The sequence below is a fragment of the Amblyomma mixtum genome, chromosome 2 (genome assembly GCF_055824585.1).
Source record: "Amblyomma mixtum isolate Tamu chromosome 2, ASM5582458v1, whole genome shotgun sequence".
Classification (NCBI taxonomy): domain Eukaryota; kingdom Metazoa; phylum Arthropoda; class Arachnida; order Ixodida; family Ixodidae; genus Amblyomma; species Amblyomma mixtum.
The window spans coordinates 43,086,551-43,106,720 of NC_143013.1; the positions used below are offsets into that span (position 1 = coordinate 43,086,551).

The following is a 20,170-nucleotide window of genomic DNA, read 5'->3' on the forward strand; positions in this document are numbered from 1 at the left end:
ATTCGTTCAGTCCTCCACTTTCTCACGCGCACTACCTTGGAGACGGAAATGGAAATTTTCCGTGACCCTACATCTGCCCGCGCGTTCGGGCTTCATTCGAACCGACCCAGGGAGGGTACAACCACCGTCCTACATCCGCCCTCATTGCCGAGCAGGACACTTCGTAAAGTTAGCCTAGCCCCCCCCCCCCCCCCCTCCCCCCGAACGTTGCTAAGCCACCCCTGCGTAATTCACTTACTACGCCAGACCGTGTGCCTCAATAAGGCGCCAACCTTCCGCCCGCTCTCTATCTTCCCTTTCTGTTTGTTCGGTCTAATCAGGCGCTGGCTTGCACCTAAAGCTCTTCTCTTGTCTTTTTTGCAATGTAGCTTGGTAAATAGGCTTTTTTTTTCTTCTTACTGGCATGATTTCCACGCCTGCTTGTGACACTTGATAAGCTGAGCGAGCAAGCGCTGTCAGCTCGTGTCTGAGGCGCCTTCATAAACACATGTTGTGTATGCGCTTGGAGTCTTCGCCCACTTTTCGCATGTTCGCCTGGCCAAGGATGCATAAAAAGCACACTCAACTGCGCTGCGTGCTGTGGCTCGCAGCATGTGTGCGCTTTTTGTAAAAGGTTCGCGGGGCTGGGATAATATAACTGCTCAATTCTATTTATATTCTTTTTTTCCTCCCATCATTGGCTAAGGCACCGCCACGCCCTCTTTATCACCGATATCAGCCAGTCGGCATCGCGGATGATCCAGTAGAAGAGGTTCATAATTCTCATATAAGGTATGACAAGACAATAATAATTATGGAAATCATAACTGTCATATACCGTGTATCGTTTAGACGTTTGCAATAACGGTTCTGGCCGTCGCCAGATTTCCCGCTGGGCTGTTGTGTGCACCTGGCGCTAGCACGGTGGAAGCGGCAGCGGAACCGGTTTGCAACAGTCCAGAGAGGAGGGTTTTCGACATCCCCCTCTCCCGATGCAAAGGTCTATAGAATTGTCATATAGCGCCCCTGAGTCGTATATGGCCACGCTAATCACGTGGCCCTGAGTGATGTTTCTACTGTAAAAAATAGCTACACCATCTTTTCTGGTTGCCTCTCAAGAGTGTCGAGTGTTTTGATAATGTGGCGGAAAAACGTGACGTTTCGAAACGCGTTTCTGTTCACAGTCTTGTCTTGGTGTCGTATTCTGTGCTTCCTTTCTCTAGATATCATTCTTTGCCGGAAATATTTTGCCGTGCTGAAAAAGGAATCGCTCACATTTAGAACCTAGCCATCATTTTCATGTGTGCATTTGTTCACTCCTCGAAAAATTAAGACACCGATAAACCTGAAGCTTCAAGAACCAAGTTTTTATGCGACTGCCGTAATTTTAGCGCTCACATACAAGGGCCTGTGCTGTTTTTGCATCTCCTTTTTTTGCTGAATTTGCTTCCTTTTGGAATTTCAACACCAGTAGCATGCCACAAATGATCGTACTGTTTCATAAAACTTTGTGTTCATGAGCAGACTACCTCAAAGTTAGCTCGGAATGCGAACAACTGCCTCGCCATACCACTACATCATATTAACGCTACCCTTGTCGCAAGAAAGCTGGTGTCGTCATCGGCATCCGTCGTCGGCGTAAGCGTTGTTGACCATAAGCGAAAAATCTGCGAAAAATCCCCAAAGAAGCAAACTTGGTGTCAGGTGGCCCACATAGGTCACGTGATGTTGTGACGTCATCGCAACCTGCCCACAGTGGCAGGTGGCAGTTAAATTAATATTGGCCGCAGAGCTTGCTCGGGAAGAGCAACCTGGGTCGCACAATACCCCACCGGTGGCAGCACATGCCATCACAGGGCAGTGGCGCACCACATGATCGATACACCACTGCGGCAGGAGTAGCATGAGGACTCACAGGTATCTATAAATGTAAAGCAGAGAACGGCCAATTCCCCATATGTGGACCTTTACATATTAATGCTATCGTGTCGTACCCCTAAGGAGGAGTTTAAGTGTATGGGCTTCACGTAATCTCTTCATGTGTGTGCAGACATCGCAGGAAATCAGGCTCTACCTACGTATTTTTCACTTTGGATTTCTTACAGAACTTTTCTTATTAAAAGCATTCTTCAAGCAAAAAAATGTAAACAAACGCACCATCAATTATATACAAGAGAGTTGTGAAATAATTCATCGATAAAAATGCATAATATTTCCTTCCATAATTCAGGGTTGTAGTTTAAGACAGGTCTTCTTTCTGAATGGCAGAAATACAGAGCGTAGGCCGATGGTTTGAAATCCCACGAATAAGGCGACGACCATGGGCATTTACTTTTAGCATGCCTGTTATAAATGTCATTGTGCATCGTGATGATTACTAAAAGCCAGAGGGAGCAAGAATTGCGGCAGTTCTCACCACTTAACAATTTTGCCCGGCCGAAATGCTTTTCATCAGAAACGTTTTTCTTTTTTACCCCTATTGTGCATCAAGGCAGGAAGTAGCAGGTATGCGCTGTCCTATGTTGCTCTATATTCATGGCCTAAAAAAGTTCACAGGGACGTCAAATTACCTTATGTGTTCGCAGTACGACAACATTAGCTGATGTCGATGCCTTTGCCGGAAGTGACCTCACTTCCTTCCAGCCAATGGTCGAATTTCATAACTGGTTTGGTTTATGGGGTTCAACGTCCCAAAGCGACTCAGGATATGAGAGACGCCGCAGTGGAGAGCTCCGGAAATTTCTACCACCTGGGGTTCTTTAACGTGCACTGACATCGCACAGCCCACGGGCCTCGAATTTCTCCTCCAAAGAAATTCAACCGCCGCGGCCGGGATTGAACCCGCGTCTTTCGGGACAGCAGCCGAGCACCATAGCCACTGAGCCACCGCGGCGGCCGAATTTCATAACTGACTACATATTTTTTTTCCCCGATGAGGCTTTTGATGCTGTCAGATTAAAATGGGAAGCTTTCCGCTGCCATTATTATACCATGCACTATTTGTCGCCAGTGAATACTATAGATGTTAATTACGCTTTGATTCCGATAATTCTGACAACACACAAGATAACCATATAAGCAGCCGCCACTTAAAGTGCAAATGCTGAGAGGAAGCGCCAAACATGCAAACAAAGAAATAACAAAATTGGAAGGAGGGACCGCTGCTACCAAACCTGCTGTCTGCTTCAAAACACACGCAAACAAAAAAGGCAACAAAAAGTGCATGGGCCTTCTCGCTGGCTTCGGGTGAACCAACGAGCCAACCTCCTCTCTCAGTACGGTTTGCTAAAACACTGACACCCCATTATGCATACATACTGCCCTTTGGCGATCTTCCCAGTGCTTCCTGACGGGCGCCACGGTGCCCCGTCTTTCCCACGTCGCTCGGCTCGTCAATACGCTTCCCCTTCACCGATGTAAGCGCGCTTCCGTAAGAAAAATACACCTGCGCTGCAGTGTTTATTTGCACTGCTTTGCCCACAACGTTATCCTTGCCGTGACTGTTTTTCGGCTTCGTTTGTTTTCGCAGGCACAGCTGCGCGCTCCTAGCGGTGCGCGGCTCACGTGACCTCCGTTTCCGAACAAAGGCCTCTGTGTCTGCGTTTCGGAACAAAGCGCGCTCTTCGTCGCAGAGAGCGCGAAGGCGTCAGAAAACTGCCGGCTGCTCGGCCCGCCACTAATGGGTGCGTGGAAGAAGAAATTAGAAAGAAGCTGAATATCGAACGAAAACACGTGCGTTAAGTGTACATCCACGTTGAGTAGCGGAGAACGAGATTTTTTTAAGCTAGAATAAAACAGAGAGGGTGTGGTTTAAAAGAGGTTCCATACTGTGTGATGCTGGGATGCTTCCTGATTTTTTTTTATCTTCATTTTACTCGCCCGCAGAGCACAAGAGAGGCCTGCGCCAAAGCAAATAGGGTTTTCTTAACCAATTAAAAAAAGAATAAAACCAGTGTGGCGGCCTAACCAGAAGCTGAGCTTTCTGAGGATCTGGGAGCACCTTGAGCAAAAATAGCGCTTTGGGCGGTAAGATTTTCAAAGCTCTTTTTTTAGGTGTGCGTAAGTGGCGCCAGCAAAGGTGCGGAGAGACTACAAATATACTTTTTCTTTGCCACTTTCTTTTTATTATGACAGAGTAATGAATTGCCTGGAAAAAAATGTTGTTCGTGAAAAACTGTCTCGTCCATTATACCTTCAACACATGCGTCGCGGAATGAGTGAGAAATAGCTAATAGCGGCTCCTGCGGCCGGCGACCAACATTTATAACATTCCCGTTTTTGGGCTTTCCCACAACAAACCAGACCCAGAGATAAGTGTAACTTGCGAGGAGAAGCTACGAACGCGTTTGATGCAGACGGAAAGGAAAAGAATATAAGTTTTGTTTAACTCTGTAATCAACCATCTATGCCTCTGATGCAGCGTGTCAAAATGTTACTAATTTTCACCTCTGCTCGAAGAACTACACGAGTTTAAGAGTTAGAATGATTGCAGAAATGTTCGGCTGCAACACATTTATAACAGAACGATCAAAGTGTGAGTGAAAGGAGGTATAGAAGTCCTGCTGAAAGATAAACCCACGCAAAAAGACGAATTCTCGAAACAAATGACAAGACAGCCAAAAATTTTGGAATCGCATAAAGTTCCCATGACAAAAAACGCGGGACGCGCATTAAGAGACACGACGAGAATTTTCATGTTCACACGCTTGCATAGGCAGGTGGTGGGCCAGGTTTGAATTTTTTGGTTTATATATTCCCCGCACATGCATATTTGCGCCCAGTTTTGTTGTCCTTAAGCCTTTAGGTATCATCAAGATCAGCCGAATTTATAGGCTCCAACGTGTTTTTTTTTTCGCATTAAATGTAGATCTTTCCATTTTTGCTATGAAGGGCCCAATGTTTATTTACTTATTTATTTATTTATTTTTTATTTATTTTGTAAAGAGGAAGATGAGCAGCGGCGGCCGCCGCTCCGCTAGCGCGCGGCGCGAGATCGCTGGCTGGATGACCGAAGCTCGGACCGGCATTTTGGCTAGCTGTCGCTAAGTTCCTTTCCCCGGAAATCCTGCTACAATTTGGTGGAGGTGCTGGGTACATACAGCCTTTGGCCAACGTCCTGGAGCTTCGCAGCAGAACGATCGCTCCAGCCATGTCCACCGACGCAAGCCAGTCATCTTCCCTTTCGCCTACGCCCGTCGTTTGCTCTGGCGCTCTCCGACAGCGGGACCCAGCCATTTTTACCGGGTCGACAATTCACACTGATGCCAGTGGCGTTGGCCTCGGCGCTGTCCTTACGCAACGTAAACCCGGATTTCCCGAGTATGTCGTTGCCTACGCGAGCCGTGCACTGACAAAAGCGGAATCCAACTACTCAGCAACCGAGAAGGAATGCTTGGCGATTGTTTGGGCGATCGGAAAGTTTCGCCCTTACGTTTATGGCCGCCCTTTCGATATCGTCACGGACCATCATTCCCTGTGCTGGCTGGCCTCCTTGAAAGACCCTACAGGCCGCCTCGCTCGCTGGGCCCTACGCCTACAGGAGTATGATATCCGTGTCATCTATCGCTCCGGCCGAAAACATAACGACGCCGACGCATTGTCCCGCTCTCCACTGCCGCCAGACGTTGTCTGCCACTCGCCAACCGGTTGCGCTTCGCTGTCGTTTTCAACAGATACCATGGGCAGCGAGCAAAATAAGGACCCCTGGATATCTTCGCTGGTACGTTTTCTCTCAAATTCCTCGGCGGCACCCTTGCCTCGTGCCCTCCGCCGCCAGGCTGCTCACTTCGCCATTCGTGATGGTCTATTGTACCGCCGCAACTACGTCCCTACCGGCAGGAAGTGGTTGCTTGTCGTCCCTGCCCATCTGCGGTCGACATTCTGCGCCCTGTTTCACAACGACCCGCAGTCTGCTCATGCCGGCGCCTTTAAAACATACACGCGACTCCGTCTCCGCTATTATTGGCGCGGTATGTCCACCTACGTCCGCAAATACGTCCGCTCGTGCCCTGACTGTCAACGTCGCAAGCCGGCTCCTCACCACTCAGTCGGCCAGATGCAGCCTCTCCCTTGCCCTTTCCGTCCTTTTGACAGAGTTGGGATTGACCTCTACGGCCCCCTTCCTTACACTGCTGCTGGCAACCGCTGGGTTATTGTAGCCGTCGACCACCTCACGCGTTACGCCGAAACCGCGGCTCTTCCTGCTGCTACGGCACCACACGTTGCCTCTTTCATATTGCATCACTTCATTCTTCGCCATGGAGCGCCCCGAGAACTGCTGAGCGACTGTGGGCGCGTTTTTCTGTCCGAGGTCGTGGAATCTCTTCTCAAACAGTGTAAGATCACTCACCATACCGCCACGGCCTACCATCCTCAGACTAACGGTTTGACGGAACGGTTTAACCGCACCTTGGGCGATATGCTGTCGATGTACGTGTCTTCCGACCACTCCGACTGGGACAGGATCCTGCCGTTCATCACCTACGCCTACAACACCGCCACGCAGACCACCACCGGCTTCTCGCCATTTTTTCTCCTCTACGGGCGCGAACCTTCCTCACCACTCGACACAGTACTTCCTTACCGGCCCGACGTGTCCGAGTGCACCACTCTTTCGGAGGCGTCCAAGCATGCCGAGGAGTGCCGTTAGCTCGCTCGGTCGTTAACATCCGGCGAGCAGGGGCGTCAAAAATTCCGTTTCGACACAAGCCACACTGATGGCAGTTTTCTACCCGGCTCTCTCGTCTGGCTTCACGTGCCGTCTACCTCACCTGGCCTTTCGTCCAAACTTCTCCCCAAGTACCACGGACCTTACCGCATCGTAGGGCGCACTTCCCCGGTCAACTACATTGTCGACCCGGTGACACCCTCCACAGATCAACGCCGACGCAGCCGCGAGACTGTTCATGTGTCACGCCTGAAGCCGTACTATGACCCGTGTGTGTTGTCGTCTCCCTGACTCGCCAGGATGGCTTCGCCTTCAGCCCGGGGGTGATTGTAAAGAGGAAGATGAGCAGCGGCGGCCGCCGCTCCGCTAGCGCGCGGCGCGAGATCGCTGGCTGGATGACCGAAGCTCGGACCGGCATTTTGGCTAGCTGTCGCTAAGTTCCTTTCCCCGGAAATCCTGCTACAATTTATTTATTTATTTATTGTACCCTCAGGGCCAAAGGCATTACAGAGGGGAGTGGGTTAATTAGGATAAAGAACAATGAATATAATACAGTGTAAACAGGTAATACAAAATAAATTTTCTCCAGAATAAAACAAACAACATGCACAAAGCGTAAATAACATAAAATCAATGTACACAACACAGCGCGAACAGATATAACACATGATCAACTTCCTTCACAATAAACAATGTTAGCTGTTGCGTCGTGAAAGGTTTTGTTATCTGCAATCGCTGCAATATCGGGGGGGGGAGGCGGTTCCATTCCACAGATGTGCGAGGAAGATATGACTGAAAAGAAGATTTTGTGTGGCATGTTGGGATGCCAACCTTGTGGCGGTGATCGATGCGACGTGAGATGTATTCTGGGGGTGATATGAAATAGTCGTGAAGCGCAACGGGATGATATAGCTTGTGAAATAGTGTTAGGCGACCAATTTTACGGCGAGATTGTAACGGTGGGAGTGATACGTTAGATTTCATGGCTGTGATGCTTGCCGTACGGTTGTAGTTTGAAAGAATGAAGCGAACGGAATTATTTTGGACTAGTTACAAGGAATATACGAGGTTTTCATGTGTAGGGTCCAATGTGTAGGGTTCAATCATGAAAGTTGGCCCCTTTTATCGCACATGTTCGTGGTCTGGGCAGTATACTATTACATTTTAAGGGATCGCAAAAAAAAAAAAAACCAAAGTTTTCCGCAGCCGTCCACTACGGTGCACCTCATAGCCTGAGTCGCTTTGGGAATTTAAACCCCACAAACTAAGCTAAACTTTCTTGTGCCCTTGACTTTGTTATCTCTTGTCACCTTTTTTGATTTTATTCAACGAAATTTTTACACATTACTATAGTCGCGCAGCGCGGCTCAGCTTACCTATCTACGCAGAGCGATGTAGCAAGAACAGTACCAAATTATATCAACAAATAAATCAATCAATCAGTCAATCAATCAATCAACAAATTAGTCAATCAATCGTCACTGTCGCTAAATATCATAGCTTCTTTGTTTTCCAACTCATCTGTTAGCTGGACCATCTCTCTGGACAGATTGAAGCAGGTCAATTTATTACCATACTCTTCCCCAAATCTTAGAAGCGTATTTTGCGTTTTCAAGGCAGTTTTATTCTAGATGCATGGTCCCTCCACTGCGTCTTTAAGTTCGATGCTGAAAGAAAAATTATCTTGGTTCCTGGGTGCGAACATACCGTTCCTAATACCTGTCTGTACTACTGAGGTGCGCATTTTTCTTCGGACGAAACAGAGAGGTCTTTAGTGTACTTTAATAACACCATCTGCCGGGCTAGTTGGTTGTGATCCATATGTATCAGCAGCGCGAACACAACACAGGAAGAAGAAGGAGAAGAAGGAAAGAGAAAGGTAAAGAGCGGCTCAGTGCTCTTTCCTTCTTCCTGTGTTGTGTTCGCGCTGCTGATACATATGGATCTTTAACTTAGTGTCGAATACGGCGAAACGTGAGACAATGCAAGCAACCACCCTGTTGCGCTATCTCCTGCCCCATGCAGCGAGGAGGAAGGAAGGAGTATGAAGGAAGGGAACTCACGAAGGCCCTGTCAAGTACCTGGCTTGTTGGCTGCCGCTGCGAACTCCCTGCTGTGCTGGTGGTGCTTGATGGCGTTCATGCGCCGCGCCTGAGGCACCTGCGGTCCCGAGCTCGCCGCGGGCCCCGCGCCGGGCGGCTCGCCCACGAAGCGGCGCCGCTGCTTGGGCAGCTTCTCGCGCGCTTGCGTGTGCGAGTAGAACATGGTGAAGTTAGACACGATCACCGGCACGGGCAGACCGATCGTCAGCACGCCCGCGAGCGCGCACAAAGCTCCCACGAGCATGCCCACGTAAGTCCTCGGCGCCATGTCCCCGTAGCCCACGGTGGTCATTGTGACGATGGCCCACCACAGGCCCTCGGGGATGCTGGTGAAGTCGTTGCGAGGGTTCGCCTGCAGCCTCTCCGCGTAGTAGACGAGGCTGGCGAAGATGACGATGCCCAGCACCAGGAAGAAGACCAGCAGGAAGAGTTCCTTGGCCGAGGCCTTGAACGTGTGGATGAGGATCTTAAGCCCGCGCGAGTGGCGCGTCAGCTTGAACAGCCTCAGGATTCGGATGATGGAGAAGAAGTCCAGGATGTCCGCGTTCTCCAGGTCTGCGGCCAGGTGCTGGAGCAGCATGTCCGAGTAGAAGGACATGGTGGCGATGAAGTCGATGATGTTTATGGGCGCGCGCACGAAGTCTAGCTTTCGCGGGCTCACCACGAACCGGATGGTGATCTCGAAGGTGAACCACGCGTTGCAGACACTCTCCACGTAGAAGAAGGCGTCGTGCGCGTCTGTCTTGACCTTGTCCAGGACCCAGGCGGTCGTGTTGCGCTGCGTGACGGTCCGGTTGACGATGACCGGCACGCGCATGTTCGGGTGCGTCTTGAGGCAGAAGGAGAGTATAGAGACGCAGATGAAGAAGACGGATATGACGGCCATGACCTTGGCCGCCAGTGACGAGTAAGGCTCATCGAATAGCAGCCAGATGCGCGGCTTGAGCCGCTGCCAGCAGGTCAGCTTTCCCGCGTAGTAGTCGTCCTCGACGCCGAACTTGCGCGCCAGCTCCTCATCGCTGGGCTTCTCGTTCTCGATGTCGAGCGTGTCCAGGATGGCCAGCGTGGCCTGCGTGTCTCTGTACACGGTGTACGTCATCCAGCAGCACGGTTCCACCTGCGCACGTACGAGAGTGCGAAGTTTGTCTCGTAGTACGATTACGCAGACAATTTCCTGTGCTGTAAGGGGCGTTTTGCTAACGGCTAACCTTGCCTTCCTGCATACTGACGTGTTGCACTTTCCCAACGTTTCAGGACCAACTCTGTCCTTTCGTCAGTGGCTCCTGAAGAAGGAACGGAGTTGGTTTGGAAATGTCCTGATTTTCTTTTTAGCCTTTGGCTAGTGACACAGCCTCTTTCTTTATTCCATGAATCAAGCGGGAACACTTTAGTCAAATTTGTTCACGTGCCGCATTTTTGTATGTGAAGGTTCAATCTGCGGTAGCATAGACAAGGAAGGAATGGTAATTCATCAAACATGAAAGTCTAACGGTGGCTTTGGCGACTGGTAGCCTAGTACACACAGAATATTTATATATTCGTTCCTTAGTTGTAAGGTAATCAATGGTCATAAACTATACTTTCAACAACTGGATATTCGCCTTAAGCTTCGATAAGTGTTTCAGGGTATCAAATTAACATCAAATAGTCCAGAATGTGAAAAAGTAACTTTCCTTTGAATTTTTTTTCCTTTATTCTCTGAACAATGAGCAAAATATCCCGGATGTGCGAGAGATTTTACCAGCTCGTGCACCCTAGTAGTGACTGAGGTTGGGTTACCATGGGCGCGCCATGGTAGCGGCTAGCAAGAAAAAAATATCATGGCTGAAATGTTCAGTACAAGTGATTCCACTTGAGGGATTTTGTATCTCAAGCGCTTAAAGCCTGATGACACAATTCAAAATAAAGCAGCTTCTTCGAAAATGAGGCCACTGCTTTTCTCGTGAGCTACCTCCAGCCTTCTGATTGACTGGAGCAGTTTAGAAAGTCTAGTTCACTTATGACAACTGTTTATCTCAATAGCGTAAAAAGATACTCCTAAGTTAGTTAAAGGTACGGCCAGTGGTACTGAACGAGTTTCGCTGTCAAAAATTATGCTATTCCTTTATGACATTGGATAAAGTTGCGGGAGATAACCAGTATATTATATTTAAAATACGTAGGTAAGAGCAATATTTTTAAATTTCTGTTTTGACCACTAACCTCCTTTTGGCGGGCTTTGACCTTGGCTGCCTTTGTACCATAAAAATCTACCACCATAAAAGTGAGACCTAGCATTCACGGTGGCATTTAGGCGAGTTTCACTGAAAAAGAACAGGTAAACAGACAGGACCTATGCTCCTAGTAAACAGTATCATAAATAGTACTGCTATGACATCAAAAATCATGCACTTCTTTCATCATGATTCTTTTCAGTGAGACTTCTCACTTCCTTTCAGTAGTGATAGTCAACGCATCGGCTACTTGCGATAATGCGTCTTCATGGGTACATCCGTGGCCCGCACCTGATTTGCGTCCAGACCCCAAAATTCGAGCTCCTCTTCGAAGAGCGGCCCGCACACGTTGGTCGGGTAGTGCAGCTTTCCCGTGCGGTAGTAGTTGAGTATCTGTGCGAAGACGCCCGGGTGGCGGTCGAAGAAGTACTCGTTCAGCACGGGGTCGTAGTTGGCCAGGGCCTCGGTGAGCCGCGACAGGCGCGTGGCCGGGATCTTCTTGAGGGTCGTCTTGTACGTCTCGAAGCGTATGCCGCCCACGTTGAGGACGACGCGGTTTTCCACATCCAAGGTGCCGCGACTGTTGCTCGCGTGGTGGTACATGCTCTGGCGCCTTCAGGTCGGCATGTCCTCGGCACCTGCGTGCGGGAAACAAAGGCATCCTCAGCACTTTGCGCATGCCCATTTTTCCACCCACCCGTCTGTCCATCGACATCTGTCGGCCTCGCTGCCTCTGTGCGATGTTCATTGATTTCAGTGCCTGTTTATCCCGTCTGGGTTTTCAGCTAAGCTAAAACAGCGGCGGATAACTCATCTGTGCAACTGCATGTCACCTGTTGGCTAGTGGACACGAAAAGAAGTGTAAGAGGGAATCGAGAAAAGCACTAGATGCTCTCTCTGTTTTTGTAAATCCTTTCCATCGAGAGAACTTCTAATAGTTTTCGAGAAGGAGAAAGGCAGATAAAGAGCCAAACGGTTCTTGCCATACGTCTGAGGCGTCCCCCATAGCCTGAATTGCTTTGGGACGTCAAACCCTAATAAACCAAACCAAACCATACATCTGAGTGCGAGGAGAGCCACGCAGCTTGATGCTTCATATTGCCACTCCACTGAGGAAAGACTAAGCGCGTACTATGGCGCAGGACGCGCATGCGTATGTGCGTGTATGGTGTGGTGTTAGCCTGCTGTCAAGATCACACAGAAAGGTTCACGGGTTCGCTTCCATGTGTCTTTATCGCTTGTGAGACCAGCCCAGTAATTTTACGTTGTGCTTTCTTCGGTAGCCGTAGAGCAGCAATATTCATTTGCCACACACGTTTTTTGCTAGTTCTCAGAAAATGCAGTGCGCCTTTAGAGTATGCGCAGTTTAATTTGCCCTACTTTCTGTGTCGCCTTGTTCGCTATGCACTTTACGGCGACAAAAGAAAGATTTCATAGGGCCACCTAATTGCATTATGTGTCGGCATTCCGACGACATTAGAAGCTGTTGATGCGTTTACATCGAGTTTTGCGACATTCGTTCCTGGTTGTGTTCGCGGACCCCGGCAGGTCTGTCTGCACACAACCAGACATCATTTCGGGTCATCTAGGAAGGGGGGAGGCGGGGTGGTAGACGTTTCACTGAAGTTGTCTAGAGGTGGCAACTAGCCGATGCAATGAAAATATATCGAAACATTTAGTTGTCACTTCTGGTGCAGGAAATTGTGACCGACGGTGCATTTGTTTTTGTTTTTGTTTTCGGAATGATGCTTCTAATGCAGCAAGCACATGCTTCATATCGACCACTATTCGAATTTGGAGGAGGTATACACAACATAGCCCTCACAAAAATATTTTCGCACGGTCGAATCTCCGGTGAAAGCAACAGCTAGTTTTATCCTTAAATTCGACTGTATGAAGCCACCGCCACGGTACACCCTAGCGGCTTTCATCATCAGAAAGCTGTATTTTTTTTGTCACAGAAAAATTCAGCAGCCTCCAAAAGAAACAGCTGTGGCATACTGCGTGCTCCTGAAGTTGATCATTTCCGCTTTCACAGAAAAAAGCCCTAAACGCCAAAGAGGACGCCGAGTGCAGAAAAATGCAGTAGCAGTGTCCTGCTTGGCCGTTTCTCTTTCGTCTGTCGGCGTCGCCGCTTCGGCTTCCCTTTGCTTCATTTATTTCGCGCACCAGCGACGTTTTGTGGGCATTTACGCGCATCGCGCCGATTGCGACGCGCGACACAATTTTTCTCGGCATACAACAATTCCTGGCGCCGTCCGCTACTGTGCTATTCGCCCCGGGGCAGTAGAGGCAAAGAACCGTTGCTTCTCCAAGCCGCAATAGCAGCGAACGCTTGCGCGAACTATCCCAGTCGCACGCTGTGTACACGCACATAGTGGCGTGTACAGACAGACAGAGACGAGGCTGTATAGGATTTAGAGAATGAACCCACGCTGTCGCACTTCCAGAGTCCGGGCGTGTTTTCGTGCCCTCCGGCCGCCGCTCTGCTCGCCTCGGCAGAGCGCGAAGGCGGGTGACGGCCATAATCGATGCCCGGCCACCCTTCCCGTCCGTCCGTAGACCGGCGCAGGTGTCGAAACACGCAGAGCTTCTCGGAGCGCGAGGCGGAGAGCGCAACTTGGAGGGAAGGTGTGCACACTCGCGAGCTGCGGCTCTGGATTCGCGCACCGGGCCCCTCGGCAGCGATGAGGGAGGAAACGGGAAAGGGGCAGGAATGGGTAAGAGGGAAAGCCATTACCTCTTGTTTGGCGCCGCAGCTCGGCGCGACGCGGGGCCGACAATTTCGCCCGAACGACGGGCGAAGCAGGAGGAGAAGAGAGGGTGGCGAACAAGAGGAAGAGCCTTTGCTAGGAGCTCAGCTCTCCCGTAGTTCTTACGGTGGTGGCCAGGGTAAGAAGAACGACCACCTCCTTCGCTGCCGCGCCAAACTGGGTTTTCGCTAAATCAGGCTGCACTCAGTGCGGAAGAGTGAGCCCCCTCCGCGCCGCAGATCAATCGGACGGAGGCGGCAGGTCGCCGTTGCGCTGAGGAAGGCATGCCGCCTATAGGAGTTCCACCACCGCGGGGCCGGAGAGGGTTGGACGGGGTACACCTTACTCCAACGGCGCGGGGATCGCCTCAGTGGCTCGGTGGCCTGCCGCTGCTGACCTCGAAGGGAAACGCTGGCGCTGCCCTGCTTTATTCGGGAGCGCTCGTTGATCGCGTGGGAGTCTCATTTGCACCTTATAGCTCCCGAATTCCGGGTACTTCGTTCGGCGAGTTTCCGTTCTCTTTCTGTTTATGTGCCCTGTTCTTTCGGCTACAATTCACTGGCTGCTTCATCAGCCTCAGTTAGCGGTTGCGAGGCCAAGCGTTGTACCTCCAGACAAGGAGCTGTGGCAACTGTCGAGTCAGTGCACACCGATTTGTGCGAACTCGTTTGTTACAGACTCTCCGTTGGTGTATGTGTGTATGTGTGTGTGTGTGTGTGTGCGCGCGCGCGTGCGTGTGTGTATGTGTGTGTGTGTGCGCGCGCGCGCGTACGCGCACGTGTGTGTGTGTGTGTGTGTGTGTGTGTGTGTATGTGTGTGTGTGTGTGTGTGTGTGTGTGAGTGCGTGTGCGTGTGTGTGTGTGTGTGTGTGAAAGAGTGTGCGTGTGTGTGTGTGTTTTGTGAGAGCGTGCGTTGCTTGTGTGTGTGTGTGTGTGTTTTGTGAGAGCGTGCGTGCTTGTGTGTGCGCGTGTGCGTGTGTGTGTGTGTGTACACGTGTGCGTGCGTGCGTGCGTGTGCGTCTCACCGTTAAAGCGTGTGTCCGTATTATTCAGCGTTTTTCATGTGCTTAGAACGAATAAAAGACCTTTGCTTGATCCACACACACAACAGCGCACTTTTTCTGCGAGTAATAAATAATCGTGAAAGTATAACTTACCGCGACCAGGGCTAACCCTCTCTCTTTTCATCTGGCACCACCGGTTCAAGCCACAGATCATGGAGATGATATATAAGCTAGGCTAGACAAATAAATTCGTGCTCTTTGGTCGATAACATGCAATAAGCTGTTCAGTAATATTTGTTACTGCTGTGCTGCGTACATGCATTATGAGCGTTTCTTTTTGTTCAGCAATAGTGTTTACTGCCAGCACTGAAGTTCACTGTGCTTCTAGTTTGGTTTAGTTTGTTTAGTTTAACATGCATTTAGTTTTATAGCCCGCTAATGAAAGTTGTGTGAATCCGGAGTGTTGGCTAGGTGCCGTCGGTGCATTCAACAGAACACCGTCTGCGCATTTATTATCATATAAACGAATATCACATATCAACAAACACAGGCGGCTTTGCAAGACCATGCATAATATAGCCAAATGTAATAAGTTCCTTTTGGTTAAAGCTGACCGTACATTCAGGCAGTCTCCTCTTGTTTGGGAATGCTTTACATGAAAGTGAAGATATTCCAAACCATCATTTAGTCAACATTAGGCGAAGTTTTCAAATAATGAGCTTCAGTGAACAGTTACACATATCCTCTTCAGACTCCGCGTGCAATAAGATGCCCATTTGATATTTGCAGAATTTTTAAAAAACGCCTCACTTGTTCAGCCTACATGCTGCTGGAAGTCGGAAAGTACTCACTCTACCTTCACGTAGTCATCTTTACAAGAAGTGTGGAAGGATAGGACAGCTCTGAGTCGCTTTGGAAATCAGATGCGTTGTCTAAATTACCCTTCTTCTCCAAGCGGCCAAATAACTCTGAAGTTCCTGGCGCTTTTCCATATAATTTCGTATTTAGATTTAAATATGCATTCTCTCCTGAATGTAGTATTTAACTATATATGCGTCATAAATATTTTCTGCATGTCTCCGAAGGCACAGAGGCCCGTAGCAGAGGTCATGGAGAAAACTTTTGGGTCTATAACTGCAAAATTTTTCTGTTCATTCAGAGGAACACCCAGGATAGAGAAATATATTTGGGTTAACGCGGACCAGCCCAAAGATCTCTCGGGTATGACGAAAATATAGAACACACTCACATTACTATTTACTGTGCTGAAAAATGACTGCAGCATAGTGTGAATGTGTATTGCTATGCATTGAAGGGATGCTTCAGAAAGTGCCCTGGAAAAAAGGACGAAATAAATTGAAGGCATCCTTATGGCATTTTTCGCATTGCAGTGGTTCACTCGGGACGTCCTTGCTGCAAAGTTTTGGGATATTGCAAAGCGTCACGAGGCCACAGATATATAGTCTTCCAATTGGCTGGCATGACAGTTTGTTATTGGACAATTAGAGAGCCTGATTTTTTTATAGCAAATTGTATCCCCAAGTTGCAGTTTCGCAGTCCTCTCTGAGCGGTATCTTAATTCTGATTGGTGATACACAGCTTCGTCCTGACATGCAGGTTTACTTTTCCGAAACAAAGGCGTGCTGGGTACCTTCAAACTTAAGTTTTCCTCAATTAATTACGACAGCCAACATGTGCGAAAGTATGTTAGAGGATTCAATGCGATTGCACTAATAGGTTAATTAATGGCCATATATGCGGAATCGGTCATTCTCGACTTTGCATCCGCAGATCCGTGGGTGTCATCACACCACTCCTGGCACAGTGGTTAAGCGACGCGCCACTGCCCTGCGGTGGCAGGTGCTGCCCCTGGTGGGGCTTCTGCGACCAAGGTAACTCTTCCCGAGCAGCCAAACATTTCGCTGCCACCTGCCACTGTGGTCAGGTTGCTCTCATTCCGGTGGGCAGGTTGTGATGACGCCACAAGGTCACGTGACCTAGGCGGCCGACCTGGTTGCTTCTCGGGGGAATCTTCCGCTCACAACGCCGACGACGCCGGATTTTCTGCAGCACGGAGAGGCTTAACGCTGCCGAGTTAATAATATCCATTGTTTGAAAGGACCAAACATGTCGACGAACAACTCATGAACCTGGTCCGCAGGATCGGTGCTTAAAGATACGACGATTGGGCCACATATGTAGTCAGGCTCTGAGAAGGGAAAGGAAAAAACGATGAAAGCGCGGACAGTTTTAGCCGGAGCCTGTTTCAGCACGCACTTCTTCAGCATTTATTATTATTTATTTATTTATTCATACTGTTAACGCTCTGTATGAAGGTCATTACAGGGAGGGAAACATATACAGATACAAGTGCAATTCTCTTCGCTAAAAAACACTCAAATACACAGAATTACATATTTGCACAGCACAGCAATCTTCCAGGAACGTGTTCAAACCTATCACAAATTTGTCTACATCTGTTTGGTCCACAACGTCATTTGGTAGTTGATTCCAAATTTCTACAGCTTCGGGAAAAAAGGAGTAGCGATAGACATCAGTACGTGTAATAATAGGTTGTAATACCTTACTGTGATTTTTTTCCGTGGGCAACGCTTCAGGGGAGGTGTAACATAGTGTTGTTTATTAACTTTGAATTTATCATTCATTATCATAAAACAAAGTTTCAATTTCTGCTTTGTTCTTCTTATTTCTAGTGATTCTAACTGACACCGTTTTAGCATTGCTGTGACTGAATCAGTGCGGTGGTATTTAGAGCATATAAAACGTGCTGACATCCTTTGCAATCTTTCCAGTTTCCAGTTTTCTTTGTGTGTTTTTTCCACGGCACTCCGTGACAGGGAGGAAGGAGGGAAATAGAGAGAGTTCTCCCGCCTACTGATTAACTCCGACAATCAAGAAGCTATCGCTGCGGGTCGAGTGTCATCATTAATCGATTTCCTTGTCAATTATGCGAAACAACCGAAACGAAAACAGGCCGGCCATAAATACGAGAAAACAGCTTTATTAAGATCGTAAGTGACAGCTTCGAGGAGGTTGTGACACAAAAGCTACACTTGCCTGCGGGACGCTTAGAGATATATGTAGAAATTATTGTTGCCCGCTTCGATGTCAGACTCACAGCGACGTGTAAGTGTGTATCGGCCAGCACAGTTCCGATCCGGTCAGGCATCGTCTATCATGGAAAAAGACAACATGACATGCGAGCGCCTATTTACAGTCAACAGGGTGTCTTCAAACCGCGAGGATGAAGCAGTTTTAATGGCAGGAGTGGCGACACTTTGATACAGAGTTCTTTTCTAGTTTGCTTATTTTTCGTTTCTTTTTCAAACAAAGATACATTTTCCTCTTTGAGCCCTCGTTCCCCCTTCACAAAATACGGGACCACAGACCCGCACCTCAAGCTGGGAGCGACCCACAGAAGCAGTAACTGCGCCAATGTTCTCCCGTTTATTTGATACGCGGATTAAAAAGGAAACAAAAATACCAGGTTCACGTTCCCCATCTTTATCGACGATTGCCGAATCCCAGCGCGGCGATTGCTTCCTCAGTCCACACGAAACGGCCCTTCCTCCTTTACTGCGCCCCAGGGCGCCTTCATTCCAACCAGAGGCGTCGGACGTATATGATACGCTATTTCCAGACCTTCCACACTTCGCATTCCATCCAGATCTCCGCAGCTCTTGCGCAATATCCAAATATAGGAGGCGGGATACATACAGCGAATTTACTGTATTTGTGAAAGTGTTCGTTGAGTAATGAAATCACCTTTTTTCATAATATTGAGGCGACTGTTTAGTGCACCATCTCAGGAGTAAATGGAGTCGTATTTCGCAAGTTAAAGTTGTCTTGTTCACCTCCAATGAGAACCTTGTTCAGGTTAGCCCTGCATGTAGTATGTGGTCTTGGCTGGTGGGGGAAGTATAGGCGCCGTACATCTGACGCGATCATTGTTGAGCCGGAAAAGAAAAAAAGTCTAAAATAGTTTGTTTTTTTTTCCCCTTCGCCAAAGTATTGAAGAGGCGCTAAAACCTTAAAACTTGGAACTTTCGTTTGCGAGAACGCACCTTTTAATTTTCCAAATGCATTACGCATTAAAGGGGCATCGGAGACAACTGCATCTAACTTCTGTTACGGAAAGAATCGATTCCGGTGCCCTTCCTGGCTGTGTCGACGTTTGACCGGCAGCAAAAAGAAAACGGATTTCATTGCAGACAAAATTGTTTTAAATTTTCACGCCACTCGATTCAAACTATTCTCGTAAAGACCGAAATGGACTCCGTGATCACTGTTAGGAAGCGAATATCGGTATTGCCTAGCCTGTGTAAAATCCGCGCGAAGTAAATTGCCTTAACAAATCGCACTGCTTGCAATAACGGCCAGAGGGTGACGCCACATGTATTCTACTCCCCCCCCCCCCCCCCCCCCCTTTTCTCCCTTAAAGCGTTTTAGCTTCTAAAATCTCTTTTTTTCAGTGAGAATAGCGCACATGTCGCTAGAAAGCGGTAAACTCACTTTGTAAGCCAATTTGAGTTTGTCGTCAGCGTCCCTTTAAGCATGCCGACTAACCACTCAGCTCTCTGTTAGGTGAGAATACATGACTATGGATGGAACAGGGCGAAAGGAGAAGAAAGACAAAAGAAGAAAGCACACACAGACGAGCGCTGTGCCGTCTTCCTTTGTCGTTCGTCTCGTTTCGCGCTGTCCCATCCACAATGAACTGATACCAATTCCCCAGCTTTGGTTGGTTGGTTTATGGGGTTTAACGTCCCAAAGCGACTAAGGCTATGAGAGACGCCGTAGTGGAGGGCTCCGGAAATTTCGACCACCTGGGGTTCTTTAACGTGCACTGACATCGCACAGTACACGGGCCTCGAATTTCTCCTCCAAAGAAATTCAGCCGCCGCGGCCGGGATCGAACCCGCGTCTTTCGGGACAGCAGCCGAGCACCATAGCCACTGAGCCACCGCGGCGGCATTCCCCAGCTTTCTATCCTTCTTCAGAATACATACAGAGAGCGCGCGGTAGATTTAAAATTTATCCCACTTAGCAAACACTGACTACAATAGTGTTTTCGTAGGTTAAACAGAGTTCGAATTCAGTTTGTTTGCCGGCCTATTTCCTCGACTTTCTTGTCGACCGTCGTTTAGGCGACAGTACGTGTATGTAATCTGCTTAATTCTGCTGCTCAGTTTTCGCACACCTCCTGCATACTAAACTTCGTTTGTAGAATCAGGACAAAGTGCGAATGATGGACGTTGGACGTGGAAGAAGCCTACTTGGTAGCCTGTCTCTAGGAGTAATAACCACAGCTTGACTCAGGCTGCCATGAGTCAGATTATGATCCAGACGATTACAGGAACACACTAACCATTCACGAAGTCCAAAGCCGACAAAATCTTGTTCGCTGGATCGAATCCCATGGTAAACAAAAC

The 20,170-nt window shown here is 48.7% G+C and overlaps 2 protein-coding genes across 4 annotated transcripts in view; one reads left to right on the forward strand and one right to left on the reverse strand.

Annotated features, from left to right (window-relative positions):
- The window catches only part of LOC149359143 (uncharacterized), a 249,158-nt gene that overhangs the window by 152,646 nt on the left and 76,342 nt on the right, over positions 1-20,170 (forward strand). The window lies entirely within an intron of this gene.
- The window catches only part of LOC149359144 (potassium voltage-gated channel protein Shaw-like), a 120,622-nt gene that overhangs the window by 31,015 nt on the left and 69,437 nt on the right, over positions 1-20,170 (reverse strand). For 2 of the 3 annotated variants that reach the window (XM_089571392.1, XM_089571393.1), the window contains exons 2-3: positions 11,253-11,599; positions 8,728-9,865 (exon numbers count right to left, since the gene is read on the reverse strand). In XM_089571392.1, coding sequence (XP_089427518.1) covers positions 8,728-9,865; positions 11,253-11,564 — 1,450 coding nt within the window. In that variant the 5' untranslated portion in view covers positions 11,565-11,599. Of the gene's footprint in view, positions 1-8,709; positions 9,866-11,252; positions 11,600-20,170 lie in introns of all 3 variants that reach the window. The other variant, XM_089571394.1, reaches the window with a different exon arrangement.